Source organism: Leucopleurus acutus (genome assembly GCF_964270905.1).
Source record: "Leucopleurus acutus genome assembly, chromosome: 10".
Taxonomy (NCBI): Eukaryota; Metazoa; Chordata; class Mammalia; order Artiodactyla; family Delphinidae; genus Leucopleurus; species Leucopleurus acutus.
Window position 1 is genome coordinate 79,422,308 of NC_139153.1, and position 16,442 is coordinate 79,438,749.

The following is a 16,442-nucleotide window of genomic DNA, read 5'->3' on the forward strand; positions in this document are numbered from 1 at the left end:
TTCTCCCAAACTGACTGAGCTATACGAATTGACCAGTTCTGTTGGACTAAGCCTATTATATGACCTATTTATTTAGAACATTTGGCAGTATTCTAGAAAGAGAGTGGCTAGGGACAACCGGGCCGCCACCCTAGAAGTGCTGCGGTCTCACCAGGGAGTAATTGTTTTAAATTTAAAAAAATTTTCTTTCTTTTAACTTTCTCCCTTGTGGAGGAAAGGGAACCCTCATACACAGTTGGTGGGAAAGTAAATTGGTGCAGCCACTGTGAAAAATAGTATGGAGGTTTCTCAAAAAACTAAAAATGGAACTACCATATGACCCAGCGATTCCACTCCTGGATATATATCCAAAAACAAAAAACAAAACCACTAATTTGAAAAGATATATGCACCCCAATGTTCATAGCAGCATTATTTACAATTACCAAGATATGGAGCAACCTAAGGGTCCATCAGCAGATGAATGGATAAAGATGTGGCATACACACACACACACACACACACACAATGGAATACTATTCAGCCATAAAAAAGAATGAAATTTTGCCATTTGCGGCAACATGGATGGACCTGGAGAACATTATGCTAAGTGAAATAAGTCAAAGGAAGATAAATACTATAGGATATCACTTATATGTGGAATCTAAAAAATACAACAAACTAGTGAATACAATTTAAAAAAAAAGAAGCAGACTCATAGGTATAGAGAACAAACTAATGGTTACCGGTGGGGAGAGGGAAGAGGGGAGGGGTAATGTAGGGGTAGGGGAGTAAAAGATTCAAACTATTATGTACAAAAAAGGCTACAAGGATATATTTTATAACACAGGGAACATAGCCAAATATTTTATAATAACTATAAATGGAATATAACCTTAAAATAATATGGGGATCCTTAAGGCATTGATCTCTACCAGGGTTTTTATAGAGATCCAATACAGATGTGTTAAACAATAAGCCAAGACAAGCATTAGATTCTGCATTTGATTTGTAGGAGCCTGCAGAGAGTATACAGTTTTCTCGCAGGCAGTTTCTAAACTACCACCCTCCTGGTCCTCCATGGAAGATTTACTATGAACCACCTCCACCACCTCGGTATCACTCTTTTCTTGCCTTCTGTTGTCTGACTTCTCCTCCTGGTTTCATGATTGCTCCTTCTCTGGGTTCTCTTCCTGTCATTTAAATTAGAATTTCGTCCAAGATGTTGTCGTCTACCCCCTCCTTGCATCTCTCTATTGGCTCCCATGCTGGCTCTAACCCTAGTTCAATCTCCAAGGCTTCCTTAGTCAACTCTTCGAGGATTACCAAATCTAAATCCAGATTCCCAACTGGCTTCCTTCCCAAACTCCTGAGTCATCTTTTCAGCCTCATTCTCCTTTACCCTTCACAATTAATAAAATGCCAGGTCCTGCCAATTCTCCTTTCTTATCAAGTTTATGACACATACGTGTATTTTTCCATAGCAACCACCAATGCATTTATTGCTACTAGGAATCTTATAGTTTGTACTGTGATGGTCAAAGTACTCTTAAAAGTCCTAAGGAAAATAACACATAACTCCTTTAAAAATTAGTTTTAAACTGCACATGGAGAAAGAAGTTGTTATAGTAGCAAAGGAATCACACCTAAGTCAATGGAAGAAACGCACCAGAGGTGTTTTACAGGTGTACCTGTTAGGTTCCTCTCAGGCTAGAACCCAAAGTTCCCAGAAGGGTCACACTTCCGGGAGACTGGAGTTAGGAGTTTGTAAAGTTATAAAAGTAGTGATTCTCTAGGTGCAGGAAGTGCCAAAAATAAATCCTAGGTCTCCTACACACTTCACACTCCAATATCCCCCCACCCAAATTATGATCCGCAAGCCCTGGGGAAGTATGTGCCCTCCTAAAAAATTGCTATGATCCTAATACTAATGGACTATGACAATGAGTGTGTTTCCCAGGTGAGTAAGGACAGAAAAGAGTTTGAAAATCCGCTCAATTAGACTAAAACTCCAATTAGTTCCAGCAAGTTAGCAAGCCATAAAGAGTGTCAGGGTCTACATGTCTTGGGCCCCAAGAGAAGATTCTAAGTAAGTTCTAATTAGCCCAGAAACAAGCGCCATGACTGAGTCAAGCAGAGATTGACAAACTGAGATTAGAGAAAGGATATCAACTTATTTTAATATTTTTTTATTGTGTTCCTTTTGTCACTTGCAGGAAATGAAAATCTCTGCTGTGATTTTAATTGAAATTTACTTTTTACGGGGAAAACATACACAGTTGTAAAAATACTTTAAAAAAAAATTCAACTGCTGGTTGTCTACCCCTGGCAAGGACATCCTATCACAGGTCTTGCTTGATAGTTATGGCATTACTGCTATTCATTTGTAAAAACCTGTTTGAATCACAGTCATTGCAACTAAAAGGAACTCCCTAGCCTCCAGTGTGTCTCTCAAATGTAAACCTATTTTAGGGACACAAATCATCTAAAATATAACAAATAAAGCAAGAGTGTTTCTTCTTATAAATTTTAGAAGGCAATTTGCAACACTTGGGTTGAAAATAAGGAGACTGAAATCCCACTCTTATCCTTGATACAAAATGTCATATATGTTTGGGCAATGATAATAATGTGTTTCATAGGATTCTACAATTTAGAAAACACTTGCATTATCTTAGCTCATTTGAGTTGAGCGTCACTAAGTTCCCTACCAGTTCAACAATTCTATGTATCCATATTTTACATATATATAGATGTTTACTTCATACAATTAAATTCATGGAAAAACACCACAAACACAACAAATAAATTGTTCGACAATCATTCATTTCAGCAAAGGAGTCCATATTGCAAAGGATTTTGCACTTAGATTGCCTTAAATAGTAAGCTTCTATGGTACATTCTTAAATATTGGCTATATAAAAAGTCAGTTTAAGTTAAACATTTCAGAACTGTTTGGGGAGGCCTGTGGAAATACTTGCTCCAGGGAGCTTGGGATCCTGATGTTTCCTTCCCGTGGGAAGGACATGGCCTCAACACCCTTTACCATGAAGCAAGGTTTCCGGAGGTCTGTGCTCACCTCTAAGAAACTGCCTAGAAGAAGGAGATTTATACAGTATCTAAAGGTCCTCTGATCTCTGTTTTCAGATTTTCTTTTTATTTGCTGATTTTTATTTGCTAATAATGCTGGTTAAAATTTCTGTGTCGAGTACCTCTTGAAATCATATTTGTTTGTTCTTCCCTTATATAATCGTAAAGAATAGCTTTCCCGGGCTTCCCCGGTGGTGCGGTGGTTGAGAGTCCACCTGCCGATGCAGGGGACACGAGTTTGTGCCCCGGCCCGGGAAGATCCCACATGCCGCGGAGCGGCTGGGCCCGTGAGCCATGGCCACTGTGCCTGCGCGTCCGGAGCCTGTGCTCCGCAACGGGAGAGGCCACAACAGTGAGAGGCCCGCGTACCGAAAAAAAAAAAAAAGAATAGTTTTCCCATTCATGTTCTAAATAAGGTAAAAGAATTGTTGACTGTTATCCTTACAAACTTTTCATTTCTGCCCTGAAGGAAACAAAATGCTCAACGTATTCGTGCTCCACTTCTCCCCTCACCCCAAAGCACTCCTCTCTCTCCCAAGAAGAAGTTTCTGGTCACCCACATAGAGATTTGGACACAGGCTGCTGCCCAAACACTGTCATCCGTTGCCCATCTCAGGGTGAGAAATCCCAGATCAGGGCCCCAATTTTGTTCAAGGGTAGAAGAATCCCACTTTCAGGCAGTGAAGAGGCAATACCATAACACCTGGCATGGTAGGTAGTAGAGAATAAAGAAACTAAAATCCTTTGACCAGTCTGTCTCCTGGTGTGCTTCAATTTCTGACTCACGTAAGCCAACAAAATCTAAATAATGTCTGCCCAGGGAGGGAAGACAGCACAAATTGACCAGACCCTAAAACTCTCAAACCTTTTGAATTAAGTCAGGTACATCTGCTCTTAATTACATACATGCACACACACTACACAATAAACGCATACACAGTGGTAGATTAAAGACAGCTGCAAGTTCTTTGCTCTTCTTCCCAATGAAAGTAGAGCCTAATTCTCCTTTGTATCTGGGTTGGCTTTAGTGCCCTGCTTGACCAAGAGAATGTGATGGTCATGATATTCTGAGTCTGCTAAGGCTGGCTCGGAAGGTATGCAACTTTCACCCAGGTCTCTTGGACTGCTCACTCTTGGGGAACTCTGCTTTAGGATGTTCCTTCTTGGATTCCAGCTGCCACACTGTTAGAAAGCCCAAGAAGCCCCACAGAGAAACCCATGTGGAGAGGAACCGAGGCCTCTTAGCTGACTGCCCTGACTGAACTCCCAGCCAATAACCAGTGTCAACCATCAGCTGCATGAGTGAAGTCTCTTGGACCACCCAACCACGCTGGGCCTTTAGATGAGCCCAGCCACCATCGACAGCAATGCATGAAAGACCCCAGCAAGAATACCCCAGCCTAGCCCTTCCTCACAAAACTGTGAACAAAATAAAACGTATGTTTTAAGCTATGAAGTTTCTAGGTGGTTTGTTAAATATTGATAGATTTCCAGAATACACACATTTCCGCAGTCACCATACTAATGCCATGCATCCTACAAAGGACCCCAGTAACTCAAGTTTAAATTAACTTCCCCTTCCCACTTGCTAGTAATCCAGAATAAATGGGGGTGATGGCTTGTGTGACTTTCTGTCCCATCCAAATGGGACAAGACCAGAATTTTGAAACTATTCAAGAGACAACACTGATATTTATGGTATTTGGTTTCTAACTGATTTTGCAGACCCAAATCTCTGTGTTACCTGTATCTTATCCTATATCAGTTATAATCTCGGGTAAGAAAAAAGTATATTAAGCTTGTAATGCTCTACTCTCAACATTTTGTAGAAATTCCTCCCCCAGAAAAATTATTTCCTGATTTATGGTCATCTTAACTCATATCTCCAACCTCAACGTCTTGCAATTTAACAAGGAAATACGTTAAACATTGTTGACTTTGAACATCCCAGGACTTTGATGAGCCTCACTGCCATTTAAAGTACCCGAGTACTGAAAAGCAGAACAAACAGAAGAACTATTATGAAAAAAACCCCAGTACTTATCCATTCATCTCTTCAAATAAGGACAGTTCAAAGTAATATGGGAAAATGGAACACAGTGAATTCTACCACACATACATGCAAAAATAAAACCATGCTGGAGGCTATATGATATCATATCTGTACCCTTCAAAACAGAATCCTGCCACTTGGAATTATAACACATTTTCCTTTCATTAAAGCTGCTCTGTGTGAAAAGGGTGTTATCCTGTCATGGCTGAAACTCCTTCAGAGAAAGAACTGGAAGCATCAAATCCTCGCAGGTCAGTTCAGGACAAAACCTGGAGCACAAGTTAGCAGGATCATTTGTGAGGGTTTGCGATTTGCATGATTTATTAGATAGAACTTGTTCCCACTCTGTAAGATGTCTTGAATGCATTTAGACCAATTCTCCCAGTACTTAGGAGGCAAAGACAATCAGATATACTTGTTTGTGTGAAGCAAAGTTATCATAAACTAAACTACAAAAGCAAATTCTCCATGATGACTTCAGCTCACTCCATATAATACCACCAAGAAGAATTTACAGCTTTCAAAATCCAATGTCTATAAAGACAGAATGCCTCAAAGGAAAATGGTACCATACTTAAAATAGTGATATCTTTTATTAGTACAGTAAAGTCCTATTTTTATGGAATAGGATGGGTCTGAGGTCATTCCATAAAATTGATTTCCCAGAAAATGGAAATAGGCAATTTACCCTAAGAATTTTATTGAAAAATTATGCTAGTCTATTTGAATAATGATGGGAATGTTCTACACATTTCCTTTATTAATGAATTAAAATACACAAAACATCATAAAATTATATTAGAGGTTCAAAAGTATCACTTAAATCTTCTTTACCAGTCACTTTCATTTTGTAACATCAGCAGTTCCATTAAAATCGTATTATGTAAAAATGGGTTTTTACTGTAATAATAGTTATTACCTATTTAGCTCCCAAGGTTGGTGTGAAAATTAAATAATAAGCCATTGGAAAGCAAATACAAAGTGTTGCTAATACCAGAGGCCAAGAGGGGCAGGCAGATGGGAAAACGAAGGAAAAGAGCACCTGACACATTAAAAATCACAGCGTTCATCTATAATTCCATTATTGCCAACACTCCACGCAGCAGTCATGTGTGCTGATGTTATCTCATTTAATCCCCTCAACATGATGATATATTAATTTTAACCCTCATGTTATAGATGAAGGTCGGAAACGTTTAAAACGTGTCTAACGCCACACAGTTGGTAAATGTCAGAATCCAAATGTGAACACAGCTTTGCCCTCGTCAACAGCCCATCCTGTATCTCCTAAAACATTGCTCCCTCCCCAGTACACCCTTGTGTCTCGTAACTGACCTTCAGTTTCTTATCCCATCTATCAAGGTCCTCTTCAAATGCCTCTTCCTCCCTGAAGTCATCTCTCTTCATCTTGCCTGGGACAAGTGTTTGATTCTAAACACTTCTGGTGTTTATTACAGCTATTTGTTGTATTATTAAGTATTAGTATGTGTTTTATCAACCCAGCTAAGTTACTAGCTGTTTGAGATCACGGCTGTATCCCATTTGCCTCTGGAGCACCAGATCAGAGCACCTGGTGTGGTGACTGTTCAGTTATTGTTGGTTAAATTGAATTGGAAAGGAATGTTAACTTGAATTAAAACTATATTTGCTACCAGATGCAAAGCAGATACTTCTACCAACGGCTCATGGCATCAGATACCTCTTTGGGAAGTTTCTCCAGTTTCTCCACACGTATGTACCTAATGAGAACGTAGCAAGATTGAATTCCTCACGTAGAGTATCTGACATATGCTAGGTATTCAATAAATTTTTTTTAAATTCCAAGTGAAGGGAACAATGGGAACAGGAAGTAGAGAAGTATAAATTCAGTATAATATGGAGTCTGATTTGAGTGAATCAGAGCAAGTAGGAATGGTGAGTTTTTAAAAATATGTATGTGGTAAAGAGTTAGGGCTCTGGAATCAAACTGTCTGCTTTCCTGGGCCAGCCTTTTTACTTATTAGCTGGGAGAAACTTTGGCAAGTTACTTAACCTCTCTATGTCCCAAATTCCTCAGCTATAGAAAGGAAGATAACAACAGGATCCAAATCAAAGTAGTTGTGAGGAATGATCGAGAAGATCCATGTGGAACACTTAGCACAGTGCATGGCAGACACCCAGCACTCAAATTATAGTTGCTGTTACCATCATCGTCATCATCAGGAACATCTTAATTCTTAGGACTCTGTTCAAAGGAAAAGGCATTACTTTCCACAGACCTGTAAAATCTGATAGCTGTACTGGGTCGATCCTGTGAAATCCCAAGATTCAGTTCTGGTATGAAATTATGGATGCAGCATGGAGAACATGCGCTTCATTCAAGCAGTGCTCGGTGTCTCTTTTGTGCCAGACTTGGGTGAACAAACTGACTTGTTTCAGAGGAGGCAGGGAGTGAAAGAAACCAGAACGGCCAGAAAGGTCAAGAAGGTAAAACCACAAGTAGAAAGACGAGATGAATTCAATCCCAAGGTCCATCAGAGGTCAAAATATCAGGGTTTGCCAAAAAAATCAAAACAGAAGAGTAAAGCCAGTACAGCGCCTACAAAAGACCCCCAAACTAGGGCTTCCCTGGTGGCACGGTGGTCGAGAGTCCGCCTGCCGATGCAGGGGACACGGGTTCGTGCCCCGGTCCGGGAAGATCCCACATGCCGCGGAGCGGCTGGGCCCGTGAGCCATGGCCGCTGAGCCTGCGCGTCCAGAGCCTGTGCTCCGCAACGGGAGAGGCCACAACAGTGAGAGGCCCGCGTACCGCACAAAAAAAAAAAAAAAGAAAGACCCCAAACTAAACAGAACAGATTAAAACACTGGCAACTATAAGATAATTTTCTGGAATTAGGGCTTCTTTGAGGAGAGAGGCAGCAAGAAGTAAGGACTTCATTTATTATATATTACAAATCTGTTTTCATTCCCTTATTTTTCCAACTGAAAACTAAATAATGAACAATAATTGCAGATTTAAAAAATCTTAACTTCTCTGATCTTTACAATAATACTGAAGGACCAAGTGGGAGATACTTCAGACATCCAGTATCTGTGCCCGCCCATCCCCCTGCCGCCTTTTTCCAGAGCACTGATCTGTGCTCTTTAAGAGCAGCTTCACGGAGAACTCGGGTCCATCTTACAAGCTGACCATGAACAAAGGAATGAAGGATGATGGAGAATGCCAGGGGCCCCAGCAACCAGGACACACAGTAGATACAGTCAATGCAGTGCCAAGCAAGATAGCTAAGATTGCTCCTCCCTCAGCATAAAGGTCTCAAGGATACAAAAAGCTTGGCAACCTTCAAAAGCTTCTCTTGCTTCCCGCATGCAGTGGGGGAAACAGTTTGCTCAGTGGGAAAAACCATAGCCCAGGGCCAATCCACTGGCTACATTCATCAAAAAGAAGGCTGAGGCAGAACAGATTTTTCCTTTCCCTATAGGAATGACTCATGAGCTTGTTTATTCAGAAAGTTCCATCCTCCATGGAGAGAGGTGGATGATAGGGGGGTGGGATGATAATAATAGTTTAAGTTTGTACGGTCAGCCCGCTCCCTCTGTCCTCACCTCTCTGTGCAGTTCCATGTGCACCCCACCAATGCCCAGAAGGTGGTCAGTACGTTTTAACCTTTCTGCCTTCATTTCCCATCGTAAATAAAGCAAACAACGCCACCACTCTTTTCATTTACGTTAGTCCTTTTAGAAAGGAAATGTACTTGACTGGTTAAGAATAAGGACTTGGAGTCAGATCGTCTGGTTCAAAATCCTGGTTGTGCTGAATTGCAAACTGTGTGGCCCTGGGCAAGTAACTTAACAGGCTTGGACCTCTGTTTCTCTGTCAGTAAAAATGGGAATGATAATATTACCTGTATTGCAGAGCTATTGTGAGGATTAAACTAGTTAATATATGGAGAACGATTCCCAAGTATTGTTAGTTGTCAACAAATGTTTGATATTAGCATTATTATTATTTCACAGATGACCAAATATTCTTTTTCCAGTACTGATCTTCTTTTATTCAGTATTACTTTAAAAAGTTCAAATTAAACCATAAATGGAAATAGGTCCTAAGAAATATATCTGTTGTATGAAAAACATTTTCTTCTTGGGCTAGGGAAATTTTCTAGTAGTTTCAAGAATTCTCTCCTAAGAAAGAAGAATTTTGTAAATATGGTGTATATTTCTGTACCTCTGAGGAATCACCTTTCCCTTCTTATGTAAACAAAAAGAGAGTTCTAGGTAGATGGATGATGGATAGATAGGTGATAGATTAGGTAGCTGATAGATTGATAGAATTTTATTTTTCTATTTGATTTATCCGTTCCTTTTCCATCATCTTTGAAAAATCAAGGCAACAGAAGACCTTGTCATTCTTCTCAGTCCTATATTAAAAGATTCACAAAGGCAAAAGATAGGAGGCATTTGAAAATTGCTTCTTTCCATATACCCTGTGTCTTTCAAACATAAGGATACTAAAATTTTCTGTAAATCTGTTCTCTGACACATTAGAAGAATTATCCAGCTAGTGGATTAGTCTAACTCCTTTTGGCATGGAGACTATTTATCCCACCTTTAATGAAGGTAGGCTGAACTATTTTTTCTGGTTTTTACTGGATTATGAAATTCCTCTCCTGTAATAACCCGAAAGAGAAAGTGGTAGACATAATTGCCTATTTATTTCCACATTCTTTACTGTGTTGTTCAATATATTTAAATGACAGATAATCCCCAATTAGATTGGCCCAGTTCAGTCTGTCTGTGATTATTTACCCCATAGATTGTTTCACTCACTGGGTAAAATCAGGACGTCATCCCCAGGGCCTGGAATGGTACCGCTGTGTCCTCCCCAGCCCTTCTCCATGCCTTCCCATGCTTCGGGGAGGGACCATTTTAAAACTGACTCAGGTGCAAAGGAAGAAGCTAGAAAACAAAAGGAAGATAGCAAGGGTAACTATGAAAATCTGATTCACTATGATAACTTACAAATTCTATCCTTTATATTAGGATCCTGGTGACATTTTCACTTCCCAAAGAAGCTGCCTTTAGATATTTTATAATGTTCCATAAAAACATTTATCAGGCATAAAGCAGGTAATTACTCAATCCTTAGAAGATTACCTCCACTTCTAGGGAAAATATATTCTACTTTCGTTATTAAACTTTTGTGTTTTGCCTTTACTATAAATACTACAACATGTGTTTATCACGAAACATTTGGAAAATGCAAATATAGAAAGAAAAAGAAAAATAATAATTGTCTACTATCTCACCACCTAGAGATAACCGCCATTAACCTTTTATTTGTATTTCCTTCCAGAATTTCTCAGCATTTTTACATAATTTAGATCCTATAACATGCAATTTTACATTCAGTTCTTATTTTACTTGGCAGTTTTTCACATGCATTTTGTAATGTCATTAAAACTCCTTGTAAACATGATTTTAATGGTTACATAATATTCTATCACATGAAAAGCCCACAATTTATTTAACCCCTAATGTTTGGCATTTAGGCTTTGTCCACTCTCTTTGCAAATTATAGAGAATGCAGTGTTAAATATCTGTGAAAAGCTGCCAGTAATCATGATTTCTTCTTAAAATAGAATCTTAGCAATGGAATCACTAAGTCAAAGGGTATGATTTTCTCACAACTCTTAATGTGTATTAAAGGCAGGGCAATCATCTGAACACCTCTCACTGCCATAATTTACATATAGTTCATAAGTTACAACTGGTTTTTATTGATTCTGCCACTGATGATCAAGTGGCATTTTCTTTTCAACCATCCCACTGGCCTCTTCAAGAAACTGTAGCAGAAATCTAATAATTTCCAGTGGGGACCATACCACGCCAATGTGAAATGTACCCACACATTCTTTTCTGGAACATGATCCCTGGTACAGAGTCAGAAGGGCAGAGAGATTGTCTCAAAAGACGAGGATGAAAAGATTCACAGATGACCAAACTCTCTTCTTCCAGTACAGATCTTCTTTTATTCAGCATTCACTTAAGAAGTTCAAGTTAAACCATAAATGACATTAGGTTCTTTTAGGGGAAATATATTTGTTCTATGAAAAATATTTTCTTTTCCACCTAGGGAGATTTCCTAGGAGATTCAAGAACTCACATGATGAGGGAGGGAATCTCATCTATTACTTGCTAATTTCACAAGCATAAATAATGAGTGCCCTCTCCATCAGAACAGTCCTAAAAAACAGTGATGCGAAAAGAAATAAAATGTCATGCTTGCTCCCAAGGAGCAACTGGCATTGTGTAAGTATGTAAGTAAATACTGGAGGGATAGAACGCGAAAGGGAGTACCTGACCAAGGGAGGGAGGGAGACCTTGCCAGGGGAGGCTTCCTGGAGAGAAGCATCTGAGATCTGAGCTGCACTGTAAAGGCTTGGGACCTACCCAGGTGAAGTGGGTGAGGGTGTGTGGTGAGAGTCTGCACTCCAGAGGGGTGAGCACGCGCGGTGGCAAGAAATGAGAGATCACATGGAAGAACTATAAGCAGTTTGGTGTTGCTGAGTCACAGAGCTGGAAAGAGGCAAGTGGTAGGGCTAGAGGAATAACCAGAGGTCAGAGTGGGAAGGGTGACAAAGATGGAGGAGCCAAGGGTAAGCCCTGGGTTTCCAGCAGGTGTGGTGTCAGATGGAGATGCCCATTAAGACAGACATCGACGAATTCAGTTTGGGCCATTTGGAGTTTGGGGTGTCTTTGAAGCCTCCAGGTGGAGATACACAGCAAGCAGGGGATGGCTATGAATCTGAAGGATGGGAAAGAGCTCTAAGTCCGAGAGATAGATTTTGGCATTATCACCCCAGAGGCCGTATTTGAAAATCTGAGGATGGTTGTGAGAGCTCCAGGGGACTCCAGTGTGGAAAGACAAAACGCCTAAGGTCAGAACCACGGGGAACACCTGACTATTATGTCTACCTGAACCCAACTCTCCAGTGGTCGTGGTCTAATTAGGGCCCTGGGATAACTTAAAAGTACATGGATTGTGGTCAAGTAGAAATCCTAGGGATAGGGAGGGTGAGAGGGAGGGAGACACAAGAGGGAAGAGATATGGGAACATATGTATAACTGATTCACTTTGTTATAAAGTAGAAACTAACACACCACTGTAAAGCAATTATACTCCAATAAAGATGTTAAAAAAAAAATGAAATCCTAGACAATTTAATTAACACAAAATATACCCCACACCATGGAAGCCAGGCAATGTTTTGCAACAAACTCTACTCAGAAAGAGGCTTTAGAAATATTTTATACTTACTCAATATCCTGTAATAAACCATAGTGTGAAAGAATGTGAAAAAGAATATATATATGAATATAAAAAGTATATATATATATATGTATGTATAACTGAATCACTTTGCTGTACACCAGAAACTAACACAACACGATAAATAAACTATAATTCAATTAAAATAAAATTAAAAATATAAATATTTTGGGCTTCACTTGTGGTGCAGTGGTTGAGAGTCCGCCTGCCGATGCAGGGAACACAGGTTCGAGCCCCGGTCCGGGAAGATCCCACATGCCGTGAAGCGGCTGGGCCCGTGAGCCATGGCCGCTGAGCCTACGCGTCCGGAGCCTGTGCTCCGCAACGGGAGAGGCCACAACAGTGAGAGGCCCACGTACCGCAAAAATAAATAAATAAATATTTTATAAACACCAATAATGCCTTTCTAAGTTTCCTCCCAGTTTTGTCTCCTTTTCAATACTATACCCTAAACACCCAGGTGGGGATAGGGTGGGAGTATTTGTTGAGGTGGCCACTAACACCATAAAGTCCAGAAAAAGATGTTCTTACTTCCAGTGATATTTCAAACAGGCAATGATCAGTTTCTTTAAAACCCTACTCCAAGCTCCAAAAACCCTTAATTGCTTCAATTTTGTATCACAGATGTTGGAAACAAACATCCTTCAAGTCTGTCATCTTCACTCTCATTTATGGGAATGTTTAAACTGTCTTTAACTGAACAAACTAAATCTTAAGGTAGCTATTCTAAGCAATGTTATGATGAATGAATTTGATCATTCTATATCATCCTGCCTTAAAATAAGAACCCTTAATGGACAAGGACATGTTTAGTCTCCTGCAGAATTATGAGATGTCTATACAGTTAAAATCAAGCTTCTAGATGACTATTTTTAATATAGAAAGAAGAGGGGAGGAAAAGAAGCCTAAAGAGTTAAAGCTATCGGAGGCATACATGGAGAACCAGAAGAGAGGAATGTCTTGGAAAACTAAGAAATAGAGAATGTACAGAGAGTAGAAGTGATCTTGTTAATAGCAAATTTCCAATAAGAGAGGGAATAAGAAGTGGTTATTGAATGTGACAACTAGAGCATAGTGATCAAGATGAAGAGGGTCCCAGTGGAGCGATGGAGGTGGCAACCACTTGGATTACAGTAGATTGAGGAATGCACTGGAAGTAAGGAAGGGAAGACGCTGGGTCTGATCCTGCAAAAAGCTCATTAAGGAATGAATAGCCTTAAGATTTGAGACCCTCAGCCTTTGATCTGTTTTCCCAATCGTTAAATACGCTAGACTTATCTTGAAACTGGAGTCCATGAATTTTGGTCAGGACCAACCTTTGTGATGAGCCCTCACCCTGCTTTCCTCTCAAATTTGTCAGTCAACAACAGCCACCATTTGAGATGGTCTCCAACTTGGTACGTGAGCCAAGTATTCCTTCTCCACCTCAATCCTTCATCTACCCCAGCGTTCTATGGCTCCACATCAAGAGGAGGCTAGTATTCTGAGAAGTTTGCAGGAGTAATATAAACTACAGGAGGATTTAGGGTCCATGAATTTTGTTTTGATTTGATTTTTTAATTGAGAGGTGACAAAGAGTCATTTGCTGATAAAACAAAGTTCAGAAGATGTTAGAAGGGATGGGATGAGTTTAAACAGGAGAAAGGCTGACAGATCCAGAGACCAGAGAAAAGGAAAGAAACTTGATCTGTGGGGAAAGGGATGGCAAATTTACAAAGACAGTATCTGATCATCTGAATATTTTTATATGACTGTCAACAATATTTGCAACTAGCCCCCACTGAAAAGACAACATGGTTGAGGTAAAGGCTCTTCAGAAATATTTTTTGTGTTCCCCCAGTGTGGGTTGCTTCACCCTCCTCCTCTCTCCCATCTTTTATAACGCATCATGGACACCAAGAGGAAATCAATGGAGCCACAGTGTTGGAGGAGCATGAAAAACCTGCACTGGGGTCTTCAGAAACCTGGGTACCACCTTCACCCAAATTAGCATACATCCTTACCCCAAACCCACTAAGCACCCATACAACAACTTTCATCAGCACCACCTCCTCTGCTTCTTCCCAGCATTGGCCCACGTATACCCTAATTTCTGCTGCCTCTGGAGTATCCTGTCTACCAGGTCCCCATAATGACCAGCACAATCCTGTACACAGAATAAACCCTCAACTAACTAAGTGAGCTAAAAAGGCCCTATAGCAGAACACCTCAACCCAAAATGTTTTTTCTGCATTACATATTCATTGTTATCTCTGAATCGGTCAACATATAGATGGAACTCCATTATTTATTCCATTCTTGTTTTGTCAAAGAATTTTTGATATTGCAAAAATTGTACTATTTTTCATAGAGCTCTCCATTAAACAAAAGACATGCCATATTTAAATTTTGACATTATCACTTATACCCCACACGATAGAAATCAAGCAATGTCTTAGAACCATATTAATAATAAATATTTGAATCTAATGGATGGTAATGTACTAGTTCTGTAACTCCCTGGGTCTTAGGAGTTTTCTGTCCCAACCTGTATAAGATAGGAAAATTGGCTATATATATATAATTAATTTTAATCTAACTCATAAGTTAATATATGCCCAAAAGGTAATTTGAATACCTTAGGGTTTACATGGTATAACAGAAAGAACACTGGACTGAATTGGAAACCTGAGTTCTCATCCAGGCTCAACCACTGATTACTGATGTGACTAAGTAAACTATTTAATGATTAGGCTTCCATGCCCTCATTTGTAAAATGAGGCAATTGGATAGGACAGCTTGTGAGGTTCCTTCCCTTACTAAAATTCTACGACTCTATGAAGCCTCAGCTTTCTATTTATTCAGCATGTTGTAATTGACAGGCCAAGTGAAGCACCTCCCAGTTAAAACTGACCCCTGCTGAAAAGTCCTGGATTCCAGCCACCCACAGTGTCCTTCCAAAGAGTCCTTAATACAGAAATCTTCGCACTAAGTGCTGAGAGGCACGTCATGCTGACGAAAGCTGCCCAACCCAGGAATGGCCACCCACAGATGGTCCAGTATCCTCTGAGGGGGCCTGACATGAGAGCTCCCCCAACAGGTAGGTTCTCTACAAAATAGGGGCTGACCCAACCGAACGTATCTCTTCTCGGGGGAAGTTGAACACAGGACATCCAGAGAGGAGAGAGTTGTAAGATACTATTCTTTGGTAACAGTTATTTTAAAGGAAACATATTCCTTGATTATTTAGTCATTTGATGGACATTCCCCGGTGACCATAAGACCCCATGAAGTCAAAGACCATTCTATCTTGTTCACTGTTGTCACCTCCCACATCTCACAAGAGAGGCATTCAACAAAGCATTTTGAGTCACCTAAAGGAAAAAAGTGATAAAGAACTAGGGACAGAAAGAGCAAAGGCTATGGCAGCTCAGAAACAGACATAAAAACAAAGAATCCCTTTCTTCTCGGTCCAATAAGCATGAAAAGGTCATCGTCGGTACTTCTAGTTTACATACAGTTTTAGTCCCATACCGTAACCTCATTTATTTATTAATTTAAATGGAGAAATTAGATCATTTTCTGATTAGCCTGGGCTCTTCTCTGACATAACACAAAAATGCCACTGGAAATCAAAGGAAAACTCAGGCTTTGAAAAGATTTATCCCGGCTGCAAATGTATAGTTAAACAGACTCCGGGTAAACAAAAACAAACAATGAAATACATTAGAAGGCGCTTATGAGTCATTTAGTCTCTGAGAGTTTAGCTTTTATGAGTTAGAAAGATTTCACAGAACCATCTGACTTATGGGGAGGATTTGTTTACCCTGATTTCCTGAAATTACTGGGAACAGTTACAGTTTTAAGATACCCTGAATTTTTCTTTCCATTTGGTGGGGGCCTAATGGCTCATCTGCAGATCTGGACTCCTGTGTGCACATATGGTCCATAATTCATGAAATGCGCTTATTTACATGTTGTAATTCTTACTTTCCTATGTTTTGAAATGCACCAATTCTTATATCTTTC

At 39.9% G+C, this 16,442-nt stretch overlaps 1 protein-coding gene across 1 annotated transcript in view; it reads right to left on the bottom strand.

The window, feature by feature from the left end:
- The window catches only part of PKHD1 (PKHD1 ciliary IPT domain containing fibrocystin/polyductin), a 433,150-nt gene that overhangs the window by 175,679 nt on the left and 241,029 nt on the right, over window positions 1–16,442 (bottom strand). Inside the window, exon 53 of the mRNA XM_082848479.1 lies at window positions 9,932–10,060. Within this exon, the coding sequence (XP_082704605.1) occupies window positions 9,932–10,060 (129 nt within the window). The remainder of the gene's footprint in view (window positions 1–9,931; window positions 10,061–16,442) is intronic.